At 37.3% G+C, this 25,415-nt stretch overlaps 1 protein-coding gene across 5 annotated transcripts in view; it reads right to left on the minus strand.

The window, feature by feature from the left end:
- Positions 1 to 25,415, minus strand: part of LOC126162444 (uncharacterized) — a 300,063-nt gene that overhangs the window by 108,636 nt on the left and 166,012 nt on the right. For all 5 annotated transcript variants that reach the window (XM_049918956.1, XM_049918957.1, XM_049918955.1 and 2 more), the window contains one exon: positions 13,636 to 13,815. In XM_049918956.1, coding sequence (XP_049774913.1) covers positions 13,636 to 13,815 — 180 coding nt within the window. The remainder of the gene's footprint in view (positions 1 to 13,635; positions 13,816 to 25,415) is intronic.

Consider the following 25,415-nt stretch of genomic DNA (forward strand, 5'->3'; position numbering starts at 1 on the left):
CATGGTTCATGGAGAGGGCAACACACTTACTGAGCTAAACTTGAAACCAATCAAGACATTCATTAATGAATATATGGATGAAAAACTACTGTAATAAATTGAAAATTGGCATCATCTCAACAGAAGACAGGCAGATTACAACATCCAGTGAACCAACAAGCCACAAGTTGAATACCAAGAATACCATCCATGAAAAAAATGAGCTAAGTGGTCTAGCAAGAAATGATATAATCCCTGCTCCTAATTTCAAATTGCTCCATCCGAATGTTCAGTCACTGTGCAATAATCTTAATGAAATATAAATAATGTTAAATGATCTGAATGATATTTCTGCCCTATGCCTTGCCAAAGACTGGCTTAAACAAGATACATTAGAGACAAAATACCTCCCTCAGCTAAAACTTGCAGGCATGTTTTGTAGGACAATATAAAGTCATGGGGGTTCCTATATATATATTAAAATATGTTAAATTGAACAGTATTATCAAATAGCATAATTTTTCCAGTGAAAAAGATATAGAACTCTATATAGTTGAATTGCCAAGGCAATATACAATTACTATTTGCATTTACAGGTCACCAGAAGGAAATAAAAACTGTTTCATAATCACATGGTGAAACTTTTGGAAGAAATTCTCTCTCCTAAGAAAAATATAACTCTATGTGGTGATTTCAATATTGATTTCTCAGAAACCAATAAATTCAAAGATGATATTATAAATTTACTACAGTCACTCAGTGTAAGCTCAACTGTAATTGAACCAACTCAAAAAACAACAACGTCTGCATCTACCACTGTTCAAATTTTGACAAAAACATGCAAATCTGCTTTTAACATACAAGTAGCAAACACAGTATTATGAAAAGGATAGACTGCTGATCACCATATAGCAAAGATGTTGAGTCACAGACAGGCACAACAGAAAGACTACTAAACACGTAAGCTTTCAGCCAGAAGGCCTTCTTCTGTAATACACAAAAGCCCTTTGCACACATAGCCAATTTATCACTCAGTGAAGGAGCTTTCCCAGAAAGGCTGAAAATTTCAAAAGTGAAGCCATTATTTAAAAACGGCGACAAGTATAAGGTAAAAAAACTATTGCCCAATTTCTCTCCTCCCAGCATTTTCAAAAATATTAGAAAAACTGATGAAGCACCGAATCAACAAATATCTAAATGAGCATAATTTACTAAACAGAAATCAGCATGGCTTCCAAGCACGTAAAAATACTGAAACACCAGTAATGTGCTACACTGAACAAATAGTCAAAAATCTAGAAAAAGAATATAGTGTAGTAGGAGTAAATTTAGACCTCTCCAAAGCTTTTGTCACTGTGAACCAGGACATTCTTTTAGAAAAATTGGAAGCATTGGGTATACATGGGATAGGGAAAAAATGGTTTGAATCATACCTAAAAAACAGAACATAGGTTGTAGGATTGACATCAACTTACTCCAACCACAAAATAAATTCAGCATCAGAGGCGAAAAATGTAGAAACACGAGTACCACAAGGCAACATCCTAGGGCCAAATTGTTTCTTGTCTACATAAATGATTTTCACACCTCAGATGATGCAGCCAAAGCAATAATATTTGCAGATGATACTAGTGTTATAATAAGTGCACCAAAGCAATTGCTACCAACAACTGCTGATAAAGTACTAAATTACATCCACTCTTGGTTCAATGCAAACAGGTTGACATTGAATGTAAATAAAACAAATTATATGCAGTTTGGGAAAAGATGTCAAAATGTAAATCTCGATTTGGTGTGGGGTGACAAAGACTTAGACAGAGTGACATCCACAAAATTGCTGGGGATTCATGTGGATGAAAACTTAAATTTTAATGACCACATAATAAAACTTGCACAGAAACTTAATTCAGCCTGTTTTGCCCTCAGAATTATTGCAAATGTTTGTACCTCAAAGGGTGCCAGAATGGCATATTTTGGCTAGTTTCAATCGCTTGCCACATACGGAATAATATTTTGGGGTTCCACAACAAGGTGCCTAAAACAAATTTTTTTGTTGCAGAAGAGGGCCATCCGAATAATAACTCACAGTCATCCACAGACACACTGCAAACCCATATTCAAAAAGCTTAGAATACTTACTATACCATCATAATACATATACAAATGTGTATTGTATGTCAGGACCCACATTACAGATTATTAGACAAATGCCGACTTTCATAACTACAATACCCGTAATAGCGCAGCACTCCATACTCAGTGAACAAAAAGAATGAATACACCAATGCATGTGAGCCATATCGGTACAAAACTGTACAATGCACTGCCAGTCAACATCAGCCAGTTAGAAGATGATGAAAATTTATAACAGAATTTAAAAAATTCCGAGTAGAACAATGTTTTTATTCTGTAAATGACTATGTAGGTCAATAAATTTTTTCTGATGATCTTTATAAAGGCAAAATGGAAAATACTCTATCTGTACCTAATCATTCATTACATATACATACTTAAAGGACAGATGTTGTGTGATGTAAATATATACTTAAGCAATGTTGTATATATAAGGACTTGCTGTTTAGGGAGGACAAAACTAAAGCCTTAGAAAAACAGACTATGCATTTAAAATAACAAGCAGGGATGTATATAGGCCATATTAATTTCATTGTATTATTATTAACTTCATTGTATTATTTTGTTTTGTACTTTTTTACGTATATATTGTTTGTGTCCCATTTCTTTGAAATGGCTCACATGTACCCTTGACAACATCCATACAATATTTATTGACACCAGATGGATAAATAAATAAATAAATTGTTGTTGTTGTGGTCTTCAGTCCTGAGACTGGTTTGATGCAGCTCTCCATGCTACTCTATCCTGTGCAAGCCTCTTCATCTCCCAGTACCTACTGCAGACTACATCCTTCTGAATCTGCTTAGTGTATTCATCTCTTGGTCTCCCTCTACGATTTTTACCCTCCTTGCTGCCCTCCAATACTAAATTGGTGATCCCTTGACGCCTCAGAACATGTCCTACCAACCGATCCCTTCTTCTTGTCAAGTTGTGCCACAAACTCCTCTTCTCCCCAATTTTATTCAATACCTCCTCATAAGTTATGTGATCTACCCATCTAATCTTCAGCATTCTTCTGTAGCACCACATTTCGAAAGCCTCTATTCACTTCTTGTCTAAACTGTTTATCACCCATGTTTCACTTCCATACATGGCTACACTCCATACAAATACTTTCAGAAACGACTTCCTCACACTTAAATCAATACTCGACGTTAACAAATTTCTCTTCTTCAGAAACGCTTTCCTTGCCATTGCCAATCTACATTTTATATCCTCTCTACTTTGACCATCATCAGTTATTTTGCTTCCCAAATAACAAAACTCCTTTACTACTTTAAGTGTCTCATTTCCTAATCTAATTCCCTCAGCATCACCCGACTTAATTCGACTACATTCCATTATCCTTGTTTTGCTTTTGTTGATGTTCATCTTATACCCTCTTTTCAAGACTCTGTCCATTCCATTCAACTGCTCTTCCGAGTCCTTTGCTGTCTCTGACAGAATTACAATGTCATCGGTGAACCTCAAAGTTTTTATTTCTTCTCCATGGATTTTAATACCTACTCTGAACTTTTCTTTCATTTCCTTTACTGCTTGCTCAATACACAGATTGAATAGCATCGGGCAGGGGCTACAACCCTGTCTCACTCCCTTCCCAACCACTGCTTCCCTTTCATGTCCCTCGACTCTTATAACTGTCATCTGCTTTCTGTACAAATTGTAAAAAGCCTTTCGCTCCCGGTATTTTACCTCTGCCACCTTCAGAATTTGAAAGAGAGTATTCCAGTCAACATTGTCAAAAGCTTTATCTAAGTCTACAAATGCTAGAAATGTAGGTTTGCCTTTCCTTAATATTTCTTCTACGATAAGTCGTAGGGTCAGTATTGCCTCACGTGTTCCAACATTTCTATGGAATCCAAACTGATCTTCCACGAGGTCAGCTTCTATCAGTTTTTCCATTCATCTGTAAAGAATTCGTGTTAGTATTTTGCAGCTGTGACTTATTAAAATGATAGTTCGGTAATTTTCACATCTGTCAAAACCTGCTTTCTTTGGGATTGGAATTATTACATTCTTCTTGAAGTCTGAAGGAATTTTGCCTGTCTCATACATCTTGCTCACCAGATGGTAGAGTTTTATCAGGACTGGCTCTCCCAAGGCTGTCAGTAGTTCTAATGGAATGTTGTCTATTCCCAGGGCCTTGTTTCGACTTACGTCTTTCAGTGCTCTGTCAAACTCTTCACGCAGAATCATATCACCCATTTCATCTTCAACTACCTTCTCTTCCATTTCCTTAATACTGTCCTCAAGAACATCGCCCCTGTATAGTCCCTCTATATAATCCTTCCACCTTTCTGCTTTCCCTTCTTTGCTTAGAACTGGGTTTCCATCTGAGCTCTTGATATTCATGCAAGTGATTCTCTTTTGTCCAAAGGTCTCTTTAACTTTCCTGTAGGCAATATCTATCTTACCCCTCATGAGATAAGCCTCTACATCCTTACATTTGTCCTCTAGCCATCCCTGCTTAGCCATTTTGCACTTCCTGTCGATCTCATTTTTGAGACGTTTGTATTCCTTTTTGCCTGCTTCATATACTGCATTTTTATATTTTCTCCTTTCATCAATTAAATTCAGTATCTCTTCTGTTACCCAATGATTTCTACTAGCCATCGTCTTTTTACCTACTTGATCCTCTGCTGCCTTCACTACTTCATCCCTCAGAGCTACCCATTCTTCTTCTACTGTATTTCTTTCCCCCATTCCTGTCAATTGTTCCCTTATGCTCTCCCTGAAACTCTGTACAACCTCTGGTTTAGTCAGTTTATCCAGGTCCCATCTCCTTAAATTCCCACCTTTTTGCAGTTTCTTCAGCTTTAATCTACAGTTCATAACCAATAGATTGTGGTCAGAGTCCACGTCTGCCCCTGGAAATGTCTTACAATTTAAAACCTGGTTCCTAAATCTCTGTCTTACCATTATATAATCTATCTGATACCTTCTAGTATCTCCAGGATTCTTCCATGTATACAACCTCCTTTCATGATTCTTGAGCCAACTGTTAGCTATGATTAAGTTATGCTCTGTGCAAAATTCTACCAGACGGCTTTCTCTTTCATTTCTCTCCCCCAATCCATATTCACCCACTATGTTTCCTTCTCTCCCTTTTCCTACTGTTGAATTCCAGTCGCCCATGACTATTAAATTTTCGTCTCCCTTCACTACCTGAATAATTTCTTTTATCTCATCATACATTTCATCAATTTCTTCATCATCTGCAGAGCTAGTTGGCATACAAACTTGTACTACTGTAGTAGGCATGGGCTTCGTGTCTATCTTGGCCACAATATTGCGTTCACTATGCTGTTTGTAGTAGCTTACCCATACTCCTATTTTTTATTCATTATTAAACCTAGTCCTGCATTACCCTGATTTGGTTTTGTATTTATAACCCTGTATTCACCTGATCAAAAGTCTTGTTCCTCCTGCCACCGAACTTCATTAACCTTCTGTCGGGCGCGGTGTTTGTCGCAGCGAGATCGGGCGCGGTGTATCAAATTGATCACACCATTTATTCACGTGATCATTTATTAAATATAAGTGCCAAATACAATTAAAGAAAGACAAAGATGACATACGGGCACAACTTCAGTAGAAATATTCATCATTCAGATTTCTTATCCTCAATGTTGGGCTTTAGCAACAAATGATAAAAACACCACTTTTTCATTTGCTTCTTTATTATATTTCACTAATAAAACACATTACAAATGACAATTATCTTTACAGAAAGGCTATTATGACACTGGAGCAGAACAACAATGATATTACAACTCATTCATTTGTTTCATCATCACTTTAGACTGTGGTAACAAATGCGGAATCTTTCCGCATTCAGAGCAAAAAGGTTCAATGTGTATCAAACAGATAGGCTTCTGACACATTTTGCAACAATATTTTGTCAGTCTTTTCTTTCTGTGCAGGTATTACACCTTTTCCTCTTGATCCCATCCCTTGTTCTTCGTTTCTGCTTGTGTCTTCTGCTTCTTCTTCACACATGGGCCTATATTGTTGTAGCTGCAGTTGAAGATCTCTGTGAATTCCTGAGGTTTCCAAGCATCGACGAACCAAGTGAGGTAGAACTAACGCATGTGAGAGTTGCTTCAGGAATCCTTTTCTTCGGATAAAATTCTCTTTGTTGCCATAGTAAATTACTTATGAATTGATTCCACTCATATTGATCATTGCAAAAAATACGACTATGGGCCAACGGCACACATTTCTTGCTACATTGTATGAAGCGGTCAACTTATCTGTAGTGTCGACTCCACCTTTGGTGCTATTGTAAAATGTTACAATGGATGGCTTCTGTTTATCTCCAGTGTCAGAATCTACTGAATTATCTTCATGCAAACTTGATGCCAAGATAACACACTTCCCCTTTTTAGGAACATAGGAAACTAGAGTACAGCCTTTCTTGAAGCCAAAAAGTGAACTATGGAGAGCCGTGCCTTTACTGGTAGCAAACTCCAGAGGAATCTCATGCTTGTTTTTCTTCATCGTCCCAACAAAAGAAAGATTTTTTCTTCTTAGCTCTTCTATCAAACCAATACTAGTAAACCAATTGTTGACCATCACATTTCGACCTGACTGATAAATTGGTTCACATAGTCGCAGAACAACATCTGAAGGTTTATTGCTAAAGTGGTACAATCCTTCTGGCTGCAGCCCAGCGTATATTTGCAGATTATAGAGATAAAATACTTGGGAATCCACAAGAGCATGTATCTTAATTCCATATTTGTTTCGTTTGCTAGGTATGTATTGGCGTAAACTGCACCTTCCACGGAATCCTTCAAGTTTCTCATCTACTGTAACGTTTTCTCCAGGGGTGTATGATTTCTGGCAATTCTGTACAAATAGAGAAAATATTTCCCGAATCGCTGTTATCTTGTCTAATTTTCTCCTTTCATCGTGAGTCACACGATTGTCAAATCTATGACACCACATGATGAATTTGAAATGTTTTATGTTCATAATGAGACGAAATTTTTCAATTCCATCCCCATCACTTCCCCACAGATCTTCTAAGCTTTGTCTGTTACTTTTGTTAACACCAGCCAAAAACAGAAGACCAATGAAAGCTTTTAATTCAATAATATCTATAGGTTTTACGTCTCTCTCTCGCTGAAAAGAAGCTTTGATGCTCTCAATATACTGCTTGGTATACAGAACTATAATCGACAAAATGTCATCATCTATGAGGCAATTCCAACATTCCAAAGGCATTTTCAATGCTTTTGCCGCACCTATAGGACCAGGTAACTTTCGAATAATATTGTGGGCCCTGAAACGTACTCTCTGCGATGGTGGAACTTTGTTCCATTTTGTCTCTTTGTCCCTTCCAGTATAATAATGCTGGCTTTCTTCAAGTACTTCCTCGTCGTTTTCACTGTCGTTTTCCTCTGTTTCTGAATCTTCCTGCCGAACTTCAACTGCGTCATCACAATCTGTGTCTACTTCATCTTCAAACTCCTATTGAACTTGATTGTTATCCTCTTCGGACAACATTTTTTGTATTTCTGCAACATGATTTGGGTCAAGGAGGTTGTACGTCTTACTGTAGCCTGCCATGATCAAGTGTCTCACACCTAAAATAATAAAATTCCTATAAAATAACGCAGTCAGGAACAGTGTATCAATTTGATACCTGATACTCAAACATTCTTAACTGACGAGTAAACAGTCCAAAAAGAAAATAAGTGCATTACACGTTGTATATTAGCATTGTACTACTTACTAAGTTATGTTGATAACCAAAGAAATAAATTGTTGAGATGCAACACGAATGGGCGCAGTGTATCAAACTGATCAATCAGCATATATATCGACAACAGAGAAGTCGTATCGACACTGAAGCGCACAACAATGACAAGCGTTCGGAAAAGGCTAGCTACTAGCGAGCAGGCATCAGTGCTGCCACTCGTTGACAAATAATTTACAGTAAACTTCGAGGTGTATCAATTTGAACAGCCGCACCCAACGGAAGGTTAATTCCCCCTATATCTAACTTTAATCTATCCATTTCCCTTTTTAAATTTTCTAACCTACCTGCCTGATTAAGGGATCTGACATTCCACACTCCGATCCATAGAACGCCAGTTTTCTTTCTCCTGATATCAATGTCCTCTTGAGTAGCCCCGCCCGGAGATCTGAATGGAGGACTATTTTACCCCCCAGGATATTTTACCCAAGAGGACGCCATCATCATTTAATCATACAGTAAAGCTGCATGCCCTCTGGAAAAATCACGGCTGTAGTTTCCCCTAGGTTTCAGCTGTTCGCAGTACCAAAACAGCAAGGCCGTTTTGGTTAGTGTTACAGGGCCAGATCAGTCAATCATCCAGACTGTTGCCCCTGCAACTACTGAAAATGCTGCTGCCCCTCTTCAGGAACCACACATTTGTGTGGCCTCTCAACAGATACCCCTCCATTGTGGTTGCACCTACGGTACGGCCATCTGTATCATTGAGGCACGCAAGCCTCCCCACCAATGGCAAGGTCCATGGTTCATGGGGGGGGGGGGGGGTAGACAACATACACACGTATTCACAAAAATGCAGCTCACACACGTGACCAGTGTCTCTGGCTGCTGGGGTGAGACATTGAGCAACTGATCCCAATCTTATTATCCTACCTGCTGACAAATGCTCCACCATTGTTGTTTTTAATTGCTAGGATTACCTAGCAGAAGGACCCCACCAGCAGTCAGATTTGTCCACCTATGAACCCTATCACAGTGACATCATTCCATAAATTCAGTAGGATCTCCAGTTCTCCAGTCTCTCCTCAAATCCTGGATCACTGTAATATTTTTTAAAGGTAGCTGATTCTAATGTTAAAGCAAAAGGAAATTTTTAGGTTATTTAGAATTTCAGTAATTACATTTAAATATTTTGTAAGATTTTTATATTCATAATAATTTTGCCTGATACTAATGTTTCAAAGATTATTGCTTTTAATGTTTTAAGAAAAATTGTGCGCCTGTGTAAACTAAGTAAACCAGTAAATGTTCAGCTATGTGCTCAGCTGCTTACCACACCAGAACCATTGTGTTCTAGCTTGACCAGCTTCAAAGATTACCTTTACCTTTTGAATCCTTAAGAGATGGTATCAATATCCCTGTAATACAGTTAGAAGCAAAACCTGTGCCATACATCCTCCCACCATCACCTACTCCAGTCCAGTAACAAGCATTACCTATCACATCAAAGGCATGACTATTTGTGAAACCAGTCATATGATCTACAAGCTAAGCTGCAACAACTGTGTTTCATACTTTTCTTGACAACCAACAATGTCCGCTGACAAACTGTTGCCAAAGAAAGGCTGAGCCACCCAGCTGCTGAGCACACAGCCCAACACTATGTTCTTCATTTTAATGACAGCTTCACAGCCTGTGCCATCTGGATCCTTCCTACCAACATCACCTTTTCTGAATTGTGGAGGTGGGAACTGTCCCTGCAATATATCCTGCATTCCCATCGCCCTCCTGGTCTCAACCTTTGTTAGTCATTGTCCTTCGTCCACCTATCCGCTTCTCTGTTCCCACTCCTCATCCTTCTATTCCACAAGTGCACCCAAGGTCTTTTTACGTCCCTCCTTTTCTGCTCCCCCCCCCCTCCCCCTGCCGCCCTCTGACGTCTGTACCTGTACTGCACCCAGCTGCCATACCCTGTCCCCACCTTGTCTCTGTATGCTCCAACAAGCAAACTTTACTGCCTCACACCTTCCACCCCCCCCACCCACCCCACCTCCCAGGTGTCCCTCCCCCTCCCTGCCCTAGCCTCTTCTTTACCTCCACCACCCAGATATTAGTACTCCCATCATGCTTAGTTGCTCACAGTCTATCTGCGACAGCCAGAGACTGTGGTCATGTGTGTGTGAGCTGTGTTGCGATGAATGTGTAATGTGTGTGTGTGTGTGTGTGTGTGTGTGTGTGCGTGTGTGTGTTTTTTTTTGTCTATTTCAGCAGAAGGTCTTATCGATGAACTGGATTTTTCAAATGGTAAAGATAGGTTTTAGTGATCACTATCCTCAAATTCTTACAATGAATGCTGCAGGAAACTCAAAACTCAATGGAATAAAGGACTGCCTAATAAATATTCTGTGGATACTGATGAGTTACCAGATGCTATCATCAAAGCTAGTGCAACATTTATTGTGGAATCTCTAGCAGACATAGTAGATTCATGATTTGAAAGTAGTGTATTTCCAAATAGTCTTAAAACTGCAAAAGTGACACCTAAAAGGGTACAAAATGTGAAATTTCTAATTATATGCCAGTTTCAGTTTTATCAGGCTCCAGAAAAACCGTGGAAAAAGTGTTTTTTAGAAGATTAACAGGCTTCTTAAATAAAGAAAGGTTGATAAATGACTCACAACATGCGTTCACAGCTGTAAAAACAACCCAGCCAGCAATATTTACCTTTTTAAATGAAATATTAGAAGCAGTGGATAATAAGCAACATATATCTGGATTATTTATTGATCTTAGGAAACCCTTTGGTGTTACTAATCTTGAAATTCTTTTGCATCTGTTAAGTAATTATAGAATTAGAGGTGAGCCTGAGAGCTGGATCCCATTACACTTCAATAATCATCAACAAATTACAATTGCAAAGCGATTTAGAAAAGATTGCTGTATGGTGTGGCAGGTGACAGTTGATGCTAAATAACGAAAAGTGTGAGGTGATCCACATGAGTTCCAAAAGAAATCCGTTGGAATTTGATTACTCGGTAAATAGTACAATTCTCAAGGCTGTCAATTCAACTAAGTACCTGGACGTTAAAATTACGAACAACTTCAGTTGGAAAGACCACATAGATAATATTGTGGGAAAGGCGACCCAAAGGTTGCGTTTCATTGGCAGGACACTTAGAAGATGCAACAAGTCCACTAAAGAGACAGCTTACACTACACTCGTTCGTCCTCTGTTAGAATATTGCTGCGTGGTGTGGGATACTTACCAGGTGGGATTGACGGAGGACATCGAAAGGGTGCAAAAAAGGGCAGCTCGTTTTGTATTATCACGTAATAGGGGAGAGATTGTGGTAGATATGATACGCGAGTTGGGATGGAAGTCATTAAAGCAAAGACTTTTTTGTCGCGGCGAGATCTATTTACGAAATTTCAGTCACCAACTTTCTCTTCTGAATGCGAAAATATTTTGTTGAACCCAACCTACATAGTTAGGAATGATCATCAAAATAAAATAAGAGAAATCAGAGCTCGAAAAGAAAGGTTTAGGTGTTCGTTTTTCCCGCGCGCTGTTCAGGAGTGGAATGGTAGAGAGATAGTATGATTGTGGTTCGATGAACCCTCTGCCAAGCACTTAAATGTGAATTGCAGAGTAATCACTTAGATGTAGATGTAGATGTAGAAATGAAATACAAAGATAGTGGGGAAAAATGTAGTTTTTGCAGTAATGAGTGAAAATATGGAGTCTAGGACCTGTCCTATTTCTGCTGTATGTAAATGAGTTGGCTGATAAAAAACATGATGGAGCCACAGTACTCTTTGTAGATGACACAAATATTCTACGTAAATCACACAGTGAGGAAGATCTGCATGAAACTGCAACACTGGTTTGCATAGCTTAGCGAAGTGGTTCAAGACCAATAGACTCATTGTAAAATTTGAAAAAAAAAAAAAAACTGTGGAAGTTAACTTTCACATCATGTAAAACTTCCATCCTATGAAACATGTTTTTGCCATTGGAGGAAAAATGTCTCAAATGTCAGTCATACAAAAATTTTAGGCATGCATCTCCAGGAGGATTTGAAGTAAGAGATACATCTTACCAATCTGGAGAAAAAACTGAAAACACTAACAAATGCTACAAGGATTATCACTCAAACCACAAGCTGCTCATTAATGGTGATAATGTACCGTGGCAGTATGTAGCCACTGCTCATGCGTAGAATGATTTTCTGGTGAATTTCACAATTTTTTAAAAACATTTTAAATACAGAAAAAGATAATCAGGTTGATAATGAAAGTTAAATGCAGGGGCTCCAGAAGAGCCCTTCTTAAAAGTTTGTAAATACTGCCTCTGCCTTATTTGTATATATATGAAATACTAAATTTTTCAAAAGGGAGTATCTAAAAAAAAGAAATCCTATTCAAATGTAACTATGATATATATGCATATGAAACTAGGAAGAAGCTGAACCTCCACATAAACACAGTAAGCACAAACTTAAGCAAAAGAGGCATATGTTATACTAGAGTTATGTCATATAACCATATGGCTTCTTAGTTAAAATGCCTACCAACATTAAATACATTTAGTGTGAAGTTGAAACATTCTTGCCTGACCACTCCTTCCATGCTGTTTGTGAATTCCTGGAAAATTGTAGTAAACTTCATTTACCAAATATTGTTAATTTTGTGTTATGGTATTATGTCATTCCACCCTATAATTTAGTTTGTGTTTATCATGCTGTCTCACTTACTAATCTCTTCTTTCAAACTTAGAAGTAATGTAATATGTCAATTTGTCATTTTATATTACCATGCACTTTGTGTTGACCATGTAGTCACAATGTCTACTGAAATTGTAAATTATGTTTACCTTTGTCATAAATCATGTGTACAAATGATGTACTAAAAAAGTGGTTCTATTCAAGCATAACCAGTTTTATTGATATATTTCATGATAATATCTGAGTTTCTTCTGACTGAAGGCTTCTCCTTGAGACTAAATTTGGTTGTGAGCATTGTTTAGAAGCATGTTATCTGGATATAAATAACGGATGTTTTACAAGATACTGCCAGGAGTCGTCAGATCTCCAAGGGCCAACATACACCAACTTCATTGTGACTGCCTTACAGCAATTCCTATCTGCTGCCTGATAAGGAAATGCAGTAATGCACATGAACAGAACTATACTTGCTAATTTTCATCTCAAAGTCATAAAGATTCACCTAGGGAAAGCAATAATGAAACTGTAATTTAAAGGAGCAATAATTCCAGTCAACAATATAATGAAAAGGACAGTCACTACTTACCATATAGCGGAAATGCTGACAAAGGCCTTGTTGGCTGAAAGCTAGTTGTGTGACAGTCTTTTTGTTGTGCCTTTCTGTGACCCAGCATCTCTGCTACTTCGTGAGTAGCAACTATCCTTTTCATTACATTGTTACATTCCATCCTGGATTTTCAATTGTTCGAATAATTTCATTCAGTACAAGAGAAAGTTTCAAAATCTTAAACATTGTAAACACAGCGTAGGCATCATTGTAGAGTACTGAATTGGGCCATTATAGTAAAATTTATCTGTAATCTATAGTATATGATTCACTGAAAATGACAGTAATTATTATGTCTTATGACTTATCATATCCTTTTGCTTATAATTAATTGAAAATGCTATACTCAAGTGCAAGGGTCAAATCAAGTATTGATTAGTTGACATTTAATTTTATAATCCCATGGTCATCCAACAAACCACAGAACTTAACCTTTCAGCATACAGCTCCAACCTTTATTACAGCGTAAGTACAAAGATATATACCTCATCGAGCCATTCCATCGGTAGAACTTTCCCACCGCATAAGTTGTGAGTATTTTCAATACAGATGAGAGCAGTGACTGGCTCATGGATATCTTCGTTCCTTATTTTCATCTGCATTTCATCCAAATCAAAAGTTCCATCTGGTTTATTTTTAACTGTTGTCACTTGAACCCCTGCAATCTGAAAGATATTATTCTTAAAGTGGTAAGAAATAAAGATGTCAGATTATGTTTGAGTGGTGGCTTTTCCAGCACAACTGAGACTGAGACGTCTTTCAGGCAGATGAGAATATACAGGAAAATAAACTTTTTTCCCAAATTTCTCAGTCTTCATCAAATCTTTGATGCTGTATTCAGCTGAAAGGTTGACACAGACCCAGCTTCATATTCCAAACATTTCATACACTATCTAGCATGAAAATTAAAACAGCCTTTTCTGTTTACATCAAGTATTCTAAAATGTGAATCAGTAATTTTTAGAGCAGGTATTTTTTATTGTTTCAAAACTGGACAGACTTGTCAATAGGGAGTAGACCATGGTCCTCAATCTACGAAACACAAATTTTTTCATTCTATTAATTGATGTGAATTAGATTTATTATTTACAATAAATGCTGATTGACAGTTTGGAAAAAAATGTATTTTCTATTTCTTATTGTCCTGAACACTTTATCATTCAGATGTATAGGATCATATGTAGACAAATTCACATAAAACAAAAAGTTCAGCAACAGACGTAAGATAATATTTTTGTGCTAACTAAGCTACAAGTTTTAAATTAAAATCATTCTATAAATAAAAGGTGTTGCCCAAAGGGAATTTTTTTCAGCTTAGCTTTGATATCTATCAGTCTCCTATCGCTGGTTGAGTGATAAAAGATTTTGGTAATTGCATTATTCACCCTTTCTGACCTATTATCAATTTCAGTTAAGAGTAATGAAGAATCATTTTTCCTGGTATCGTACTTATGGATGTCACTACTGCTTCTGTACTCTTATTATTTACAATAAAATTAAAGAGAAAAACTATGGAGTATAATACTATACTTAAAATATCATCATGATGACCTAAAGAAAAGACTGCTGGCTTATTCTCCATATTTTCACCTGTACTCTCTTACGGAATTGTCTCTTGAAACCTACAGTAAATAAAATGTTTATTCAGCAGACGTGATCAGTAATAATATTGTGTAAAGTAGATAATACCACATTTTGCAGAAGCCTTTTTAAGGCTCTTGTACTTTTTAAACTCAGTTCCCAATAAACTTAGTCCTTAATGTTTTTTGCTGCTCACAAAAAAAACCATTTCCAGCTGAACTGTGATTTGCACAATCACAGTATAGACACAAAAATAATTTTCAAATAGATTTTGCCTTCTTGATTATAGTTCAGAATGGAATTATGTACACTGACGGGAACATCTTCAACAAGTTGCTGTCTAACATTAAGTAAGAAATTGGGAGTCCATATGAAACCAAAAGAAAATTAAAACATACCTCATTGGCCGCACTTTGAACAAGCTAGCTGAGTACCTAGATTCAAGGATTTAAAAAACTTTTTTTAGTTACATTGAAAGTAGGAGTGTTTGCTGTAAAGCTGCATGACATGTAGTAACATATGAGGTATAGTACAGTGTTTCCTGATGCACAAAAATTTTCTTTGAATAATATAATTGCAAGTAAATACTAAGCAACCAATAACAGATGAACAGCAGCTGTCTGGTGTAATCAAGGAGGCAGACGCGCTTTTTCTTTGTAAGAAATAAAATACAATAAGAAGTAAGAAAAATAGAAATAAAAGAAATAAGTAGCAGCTTTCTTCCTAATTTATTTGGTTAAATTCATGTGGCATAAGCATGAATAGTGCAAAATGGTATAGTGGTAGAATATTGAACATATAATTTGTATTTCCAGGCTGATCTGGTGCACTAAGTATGGAACAGAACTTAAGCTGGAATACACATATTGACTTCCTATCAGATAAACTAAACAGTTTTGCAATTGCAATGCAAATACTAGCAAATTCCACTGACTTAAGTACAGGAAAAATTGCTTATCATAGTTATTTTGAAACTGTCATAATACATGAGTTAATTTTTTCAGGAAGCTCAAGTAGTGTATCTCGAATACTGAAACTGCAAAAGAAAATTGTTTGATACATATGTAATGCACAGCAAACAGTCTTGCTGCCCATTATTTTGGAAACTACAAATCCTGTTTCCTCCATATACATTTATGAAATGATAGTCTTTCTACACAGCACACAAAAATTATGTGAGAAAAATCATATTAACCACACGTATAACACAAAAAATACAAATAATTTTATGCTACCCACACACCAGTTGAAATTATAAGCACAGACTCCACAGTATATAGGTATGGCAATATATAACAATATAATGGGCAAAAACATATTTAATAAGAAGCCAAAAATTTTAAAAACAAGGCTACAGCAGATTCTGTGGGGGAAATGCTACTATTCAAGAAAAGACTTCATAGAGGATAAAATGATAATTTGAGAAGGGGTAATTAAGTGTTGGATTTTATTGTATGTATGTATACCAAAATTGTATTATTACGATGATGCTGTTTGTTAACATCAGCTACTACTACTACTACTACTACTGCTACTACTACTATGGTGAAATTTTACAACAGTTTTATGTACCTTCTGAATTTCTTTTTCCCATTGCTAGTAAAGCAACAAAAAATTTCACGCCAAATCTCAAACAATGGAAAATCCAAGATGGAATGTAACAATATTACGAAAAGCATAGTTGCTACTCACCATATAGTAGGGATACTGAGTTGCAGAAATGCCAAGAAAAAGACTGAGAAAGTGAGTTTTCAGCCGATGATGCCTACATGGAAAACACACATTCACATTTGCATGAGTGTCTGTGTGTATATGTTGTCTATTTTCCATGAAAGCCTTGTGCGCAGAAGCGCACTTTCTGACAGCCTTTTTGTTGTTGATGATGATGATGATGTTTGGTTTTGTTGGGTACTCAACTGTGCAGTCATCAGTGCCCGAGCCTTTTTGTTGTGCCTATCTGCAACTCAGTATCTCTGCTATTTGCTGAGTAGCAGCTATCCTTTCATGTTGTTGTTGTTGTGGTCTTCAGTCCTGAGACGGGTTTGATGCAGCTCTCGATGCTACTCTATCCTGTGCAAGCTTCTTCATCTCCCAGTACCTACTGCAGCCTACATCCCTCTGAATCTGATTAGCGTATTCAACTCTTGGTCTCCATCTACGATTTTTACCCTCCACGCTGCCCTACAATACTAAATTGGTGATCCCTTGATGTCTCAGAACATGTCCTACCAACCGATCCCTCACCATCGCCCGACTTAATTCGACTACATTCCATTATCCTCATTTTGCTTTTGTTGATGTTCATCTTATGCCCTCCTTTCAAGACACTGTAAATTCTGTTCAGCTGCTCTTCCAAGTCCTTTGCTGTCTCTGACAGAATTACAATGTCATTGGCGAACCTCAAAGTTTTTATTTCTTCTCCATGGATTTTAATACCTATTCCAAACTTTTCTTTTGTTTCCTTTATTGCTTGCTCAATATACAGATTGAATAACATTGGGGATAGGCTACAACCCTGTCTCACTCCCTTCCCAACTACTGCTTCCCTTTCATACTCCTCAACTCTTATAACTGCCATCTGCCTTTTGTACAAATTGTAAATAGCCTTTCACTCCCGGTATTTTGCCTCTGCCACCTACCAAATTTGAAAGAGAGAATTCAAATCAACATTGTCAAAAGCTTTCTCTAAGTCTACAAATGCTAGAAATGTAGGTTTGCCTTTCCTTAATCTTTCTTCTAAGATAAGTCGTAGGGTCAGTATTGCCTCACGTGTTCCAACATTTCTACGGAATCCAAACTGATCTTCCCCGAGGTCAGCTTCTATCAGTTTTTCCATTCGTCTGTAAAGAATTCGCTTCAGTATTTTGCAGCTGTAACTTATTAAACTGATAGTTCGGTAATTTTCACATCTGTCAAAACCTGCTTTCTTTGAGATTGGAATTATTACATGCTTCTTGAAGTCTAAGGGTATTTTGCCTGTCTCATACATCTTGCTCACCAGATGGTAGAGTTTTGTCAGGACTGGCACTCCTAAGGCTGTCAGTAGTTCTAATGGAATGTTGTCTACTCCGGGGCCCTTGTTTCGACTCAGGTCTTTCAGTGCTCTGTCAAACTCTTCACGCAGAATCATATCTCCCATTTAATGTTCATCTACATCCTCTTCCATTTCCATAACATTGCCCTCAAGTACATCGCCCTTGTATAGACATCTACATCTACATCTACATTTCTACATCTACATTTATACTCCGCAAGCCACCCAAGGGTGTGTGGCGGAGGGCACTTTACGTGCCACTGTCATTACCTCCCTTTCCTGTTCCAGTCGCGTATGGTTCGCGGGAAGAACGACTGTCTGAAAGCCTCTGTGCGCGCTCTAATCTCTCTAATTTTACATTCGTGATCTCCTCGGGAGGTATAAGTAGGGGGAAGCAATACATTCGATACCTCATCCAGAAACGCACCCTCTCAAAACCTGGACAGCAAGCTACACCGCGATGCAGAGCGCCTCTTGCAGAGTCTGCCACTGGAGTTTGTTAAACATCTCCGTAACGCTATCACGGTTACCAAATAACCCTGTGACGAAACGCGCCGCTCTTCTTTGGATCTTCTCTATCTCTTCCGTCAACCCGATCTGGTACAGATCCCACACTGATGAGCAATACTCAAGTATAGGTCGAACGAGTGTTTTGTAAGCCACCTCCTTTGTTGATGGACTACATTTTCTAAGGACTCTCCCAATGAATCTCAACCTGGTACCCGCCTTACCAACAATTAATTTTATATGATCATTCCACTTCAAATCGTTCCGCACGCATACTCCCAGATATTTTACAGAAGTAACTGCTACCAGTGTTTGTTCCGCTATCATATAATCATACAATAAAGGATCCTTCTTTCTATGTATTCTCAATACATTACATTTGTCTATGTTAAGGGTCAGTTGCCACTCCCTGCACCAAGTGCCTATCCGCTGCAGATCTTCCTGCATTTCGCTACAATTTTCTAATGCTGCAACTTCTCTGTATACTACAGCATCATCCGCGAAAAGCCGCATGGAACTTCCGACACTATCTACTAGGTCATTTATATATACTGTGAAAAGCAATGGTCCCATAACACTCCCCTGTGGCACGCCAGAGGTTACTTTAATGTCTGTAGACGTCTCTCCGTTGAGAACAACATGCTGTGTTCTGTTTGCTAAAAACTCTTCAATCCAGCCACACAGCTGGTCTGATATTCCGTAGGCTCTTACTTTGTTTATCAGGTGACAGTGCGGAACTGTATCGAACGCCTTCCGGAAGTCAAGAAAAATAGCATCTACCTGGGAGCCTGTATCTAATATTTTCTGGGTCTCATGAACAAATAGAGCGAGTTGGGTCTCACACGATCGCTGTTTCCGGAATCCATGTTGATTCCTACATAGTAGATTCTGAGTTTCCAAAAACGACATGATACTCGAGCAAAAAACATGTTCTAAAATTCTACAACAGATCGACGTCAGAGATATAGGTCTATAGTTTTGCGCATCTGCTCGACGACCCTTCTTGAAGAGTGGGACTACCTGTGCTCTTTTCCAATCATTTGGAACCTTCCGTTCCTCTAGAGACTTGCAGTACACGGCTGTTAGAAGGGGGGCAAGTTCTTTCGCGTACTCTGTGTAGAATCGAATTGGTATCCCGTCAGGTCCAGTGGACTTTCCTCTGTTGAGTGATTTCAGTTGCTTTTCTATAGACCCTCTATATACTCCTTCCACCTTTTGCTTTCCCTTCTTTGCTTAGAACTGGGTTTCCATCTGAGCTCTTGATATTCATACAAGTGGCTCTCTTTTCTCCAAAGGTCTCTTTTAATTTTCCTGTAGGCAGTATCTATCTTACCCCTAGTGAGATAACCCTCTACATCCTTACATTTGTCCTCTAACCATCCCTGCTTAGCCATTTTGCACTTCCTGTTGATATCATTTTTGAGACGTTTGTATTCCTTTTTGCCTGCTTCATTTACTGCATTTTTATATTTTCCCCTTTCATCAATTAAATCCTATATATCTTCTGTTACCCAAGGGTTTCTACTAGCCCTCGTCTTTTTACCTACTTGATCCTCTGCTGCCTTCATTATTTCACTCCTCAAAGCTACCCATTCTTCTCCTACTGTATTTCTTTCCCCCATTCCTGTCAATTGTTCCCTTATGCTCTCCCTGAAACTCTGTACAACCTCTGGTTTAGTCAGTTTATCCAGGTCCCATCTCCTTAAATTCCCACATTTTTGCAGTTTCTTCAGTTTTAACCTACAGTTCATAACCAATAGATTGTGGTCAGGGTCCACATCTGCCCCTGGAAATGTCTTACAATTTAAAACCTGGTTCCTAAATCTCTGTCTTACTATTATATAATCTATCTGAAACCTTTTAGTATCTCCAGGGTTCTTCCATGTATATAACCTTCTTTTATAATTCTTAAACCAACTGTTAGCTATGATTAAGTTATGCTCTGTGCAAAATTCTACAAGGCGGCTTCCTCTTTCATTTCTTAGCCCCAATCCATATTCACCCACTATGTTTCCTTCTCTCCCATTTCCTACTGTTGAATTCCAGTCACCCATGACTATTAAATTTTTGTCTCCCTTCACTACTTGAATAATTTCTTTTATCTCATCATACATTTCATCAATTTCTTCGTCATCTGCAGAGCTAGTTGGCTTATAAACTTGTACTACTGTAGTAGGCGTGGGCTTCATGTCTATCTTTGCCAGAATAATGCGTTCACTATGCTGTTTGTAGTAGCTTACCCGTATTCCTATTTTTTTATTCATTATTAAACCTACTCCTGCATTACCCCTATTTGATTTTGTATTTATAACCCTATATTCACCTGACCAAAAGTCTTGTTCCTCCTGCCACCAAACTTCACTAATTCCCACTATATCTAACTTTAACCTATCCATTTCCCTTTTTAAATTTTCTAACCTACCTGCCTGATTAAGGGATCTGACATTCCACGCTCCGATCCGTAGAACACCAGTTTTCTTTCCCTTTTCATAATACTGTTATATTCCTGCCTGGATTTCCCATTGTCTGACTGTTTTATGTAGTTTATATGATTAGGTTAGTCTTATTGATCATTTCTGTTCTTTAATGGTTTACTGAAACTTTCTGGCACTTAATTGTGTACCAGACTAGGAGTCAATCTCAAAACATTCACTTTCATGGGCAATCTCTTACCAAATAAACTAGTTAAGATCATTTGAATTTTCTCATTTCGCAAAGACAGAAGGAGCAAACTGTTTTACTTGCTAAAAACTTTATACAGTCAAGATCACATAAATATTTCTTCATTTAAAATGACTGGTTTTGACAGACTTTGCTATCATCTTCAGATCTGTAAGAAAGTGCATATGCATGGAATATGCCTCATAACATGAGTTAATATGTAATATTTGAGGTAAAAGTTTTAGTTTGGTATTACAAAAAACAGAAGTGGAACTGTATGCTTACATACATTGAAGAGTCTTTTTGTTATGAAACCTTTTATACTGTGCTGTTTCTTATCCACATGACAACTTGGTATGAGGTCCGACTTAAAATGAACGCATTTTGAAACAAAAAGATATTTTATGGTGCATAAATGTACAGTTCCACTTCTGTTTTTTGTAATGCCAAACTGAAACTTTTATCTCAAATATTAGTTCTTAACTCATGTTATGAGACATATTGTTTTGTTTGTCTGGAATTTACTATGTAAGATGTTGTGGTTTTTAAAGTTTTGTCTTATCTACTGACTGAGTTAAAATCTATGATATACCATGTAGTTGTATTCTGTAATGGATTAGTAGTTTAGTATTTGATACATATATGCCTTGAGACTATATGAATAGATCATTTTCAATATTGAAATAGGACAATGTTTATAATTTTTAATGCAAAAATTAGGAATTGTATCTTAGCATACCTGTGTGTATTACCTTATTAGTCCATTCTTTTCATTGCATTTAACTCTGAATATTAATGTTTCATATGTGAACACTTTTTAATTTCACGTGACATAAATCCCATATAACTGATTTTAGAATGACTAAGGAGAACATATCTCAGGTGATGTGAAGGAGATACTGAACAGCATATTTAGTGCACAAAACAATGTTTCAGGATTTGATGTGAATGCTAGACAGGAAGTTACCTATCTGTTCGAGCGTGTGATGAGAACTCTAGGGAGGGAGCTGAAAGATGTGGACAGATCCACTCCCGACACTACTGTATGACTGTACCCTGCTGGACCAGTCAATCAGGAGATTGTGGGTGCTGCGTAACATACTCGAGCAGCTGTCAACTGGATCTATGTTGACTGATATTTGCAAATTGTTAGCCAAGACTGCTAGAGACAGTGTTATTCAGCATATATGCATGTAGGGGGATTGACTTTCCAGTAATTATGTAACTTTACACCAGTATGTATTCTTTTTTATGATTTGTAAATGAATCTTCTAGGTTTTTATGTATGTAGATTGGTTCTATGGACAATTAGTAAATATTATATTTACTAGTATTTACAATATAACAAGATGTATACATGTCTGCTTTCATACTCTGACTTTGGTTCACAGGCTACTGGATTGTGTCATCATTCGAAGCTAAGTTACTCTCTGCATATAATTGGACTTATTGATATGATTATGAGCTTTATCCATTTTGTTGTGTCGAAACTTTTTTTGCAGGTTTGTATCCATTGTGGTTCAGATTCATGGGTCGGTCTCCACATCGTAAACTCAGGCCCTGGTATTTTTCCATTATTTTGTTCTCTCATGAGTCAACATAGCCTTGAATACTCTGGTTTATGTGGCTGATTGATTTTGTACTATATGCATACTTATGTTTGAGTAAATTTTTGCTGGTCTGTACCCATCGTTGTGAGTTTTTTGTCGTCTCACTTGTCGTACACTTAGGCTCTGAAATTTTTTCTCTTCTCTTTTGAAGATTTTGAAGATTTGTCTGTATAGATCTTAACTTAAAATTTATAAGTTCTAGTAATTTACACTGTCTCTGCAATTATTTCTATAGTTTAGTGGTGTAATGTTGTAGTTTTGACATTATATTACTTATCTTGTGACAGTATGTTCCACAGATCTGAAAATCTGAATGCCATATCCTGATATATGTATAGATTATGATCCGTAATAAGTTATGTATCAGATACTTCCACACATCTATCTGCTATCCTGGGCATCGTTATGTACACTGTTTGGCATACCTTGCAATCTGTCACAAAAAAATTGTAAACACCCTGTTTCCAAATTTTGTGAGGGGGATATTGTAATTGGTCACCATCCTCTAACACTAACCAATACCATGTATACTCTCAAATCTGGTATAAGTGAACATTCTCAGCTGTTTAACAGTTAAAAATACAATTGATAAGCTATATTGTTTAAAAATAGTTCATCAAAATATAAGAAAGAAGAGCTGCTGCTTTCTCTGCAAGAAACAGCTGATACAGACGGAATTATTCCTGATGTGCTCTGCTTAAGTGAACATCACATGGAAGCTACAGAAATTGGTTCTTCCTACTGTTGGAGCAACTTAAGACAAGACGGAGCAGCAATTTACACACACAATACTATTAGGTCACAAGTTATAGATGCTGCGCAGTCAAATTAGAGCTTGGAACACAATTCCTGATCATAGTAACAGTTTACAGGGCACATATGGGAAACATTCAAAAATTTCTCTCTTAGCTAGAAACAGTTCTTACTAAATTTTATAGAAACAATAGTAATGTCATCATACATGGTGACTTTCAGAAACTATTAGAACCACTACTGTCAACATTCAATCTGCTCCCCATGATCTCATTCCCTACAAGAGTATATGGGCACAGCAAGACCCTGATTGATAATTTGTTCCTAGATCCCACAAATTACAATGAGGTGATGACACGGGCAGTAACAAATGGACTGTCTGATCAAGACAGTCAAATGACAACCCTAAAACTTGCCAGCAGAAAAACAGCACATGGCCATTGTAGCCAAGTTAAACATGTTAGAACAATAAATGCTGAATCTACTTGCTTGTTCAGAAATAGTTTATGCCATGAACAATGGGAGGAAGTATACCAGCCTGACACAGTGAATGAGAAATTCAACTCTTTCCTGAACTTATTCCTTAAACATTTTGAAGCTTCTTTCCCACAAAGACAGATTAAAATCAAACCAATCTGTAGTAAAAGAGTGGCTAACTACTGGCATAAAAATATCATGGAACAAAAAGAGAGATCTGTATGTACAACAGAGGGCTAGTACAGACCTTGCAGTAAAGTTACATTACAAGAAATACTGTAAAATTCTAACAAGTGTAGTCAAAAAGGCCAAACAGTTGCATTATGCACACAAAAAATTAGCAACTCAAACAAAAGTGAGACATATAGGAACATAAAACCTGACAATAATAACCACAAAGTTGCAGCCTCAGATTTCAACAATTTTTTGCTCACTATAGCAGAAAAAAAAAGTGAACCATAATAAACGGTCTCACACAGAAGCTATTGAACTATTTGACCACATGCAAACAACATCTAAAGTAGCACTTCACTGCAGAAGTACAACTCCTAAAGAAATTGATAAAAACATAAAATTTCTCAAAAACTCATATTCCTGAGGATACAGTGGCAAATCAAGTAGGATCTTAAAATCATGTGCAGACTTAATCAGTTATATATTGTGCTATTTGTGCAACCAATCTATGGAAACTGGTGTGTTCCCAGATAGATTAAAACATGCAGTAGTGATGCCAATCCACAAAAGTGGAGCATGGGATGAAATATCCAACTATCGGTCCATCTCTCTGCTGCCAGAGAGAATAGTGTATGATGGTATTTATAGTCACACTACACAAAATGGCTTACTGGCTCCTACACAGTTTGGCTTTCATAAGGGCTCTTCCACAGACAGAGCTATATTTAACCTAACAGATGAAATTTTATGTGAACTAAACTACAAAAGGTATCCAATGGGGATATTTTGTGACCTTGCCAAGGCATTTGACTGTGTAGATCACAACAAACTCTTAAAAAAGCTTCCACATTATGGCATTAAAGACAAATCTTTGGCTTGGGTAGAATCATACTTACAGAACAGGAAGCAAAGGGTTGTCTTAAGGGGGACAGGAACAACATTAAAATCAGACTGGGGAAATATAAAGTATGGAGTCCCACAGGGCTCGATTCTTGGGCCACTAATTTTCCTGATCTACATTAATGATCTACCAATCACAATTAAGAACAGAGCAAAAGTAGTAATATTTGCCAATGATACAAGTATCCTCGTGAAAGGATCCAACTCCACAATACAGGATACAGCCATGACAGTCTCTACTCAAGTAAACAAATGGTTCATTGCGAATAGCCTAACCTTAAATCTTTCAAAAACCAATATGATAAATTTTCTGACAAAAAATAAAAAAATAAAGTTTCTGAAATACATGTTAACAATCACACAATTAATGAAACCACACATAAAAAATTCCTAGGTATCCAGATAGACAGTCACCTAAGATGGAAAGAACAAATTGATCAGCTGGTCAAGAAACTTAGCTCATCGTGCTTTGCACTAAGAGCTCTCCATCAGTTAGCAGACAGAGAAATAATGTTGTTGTCATATTTTGCATATTTCTATTATGTGCTCTCCTATGGCATAATCTTTT

This window comes from Schistocerca cancellata, chromosome 2, assembly GCF_023864275.1.
Source record: "Schistocerca cancellata isolate TAMUIC-IGC-003103 chromosome 2, iqSchCanc2.1, whole genome shotgun sequence".
Taxonomy (NCBI): Eukaryota; Metazoa; Arthropoda; class Insecta; order Orthoptera; family Acrididae; genus Schistocerca; species Schistocerca cancellata.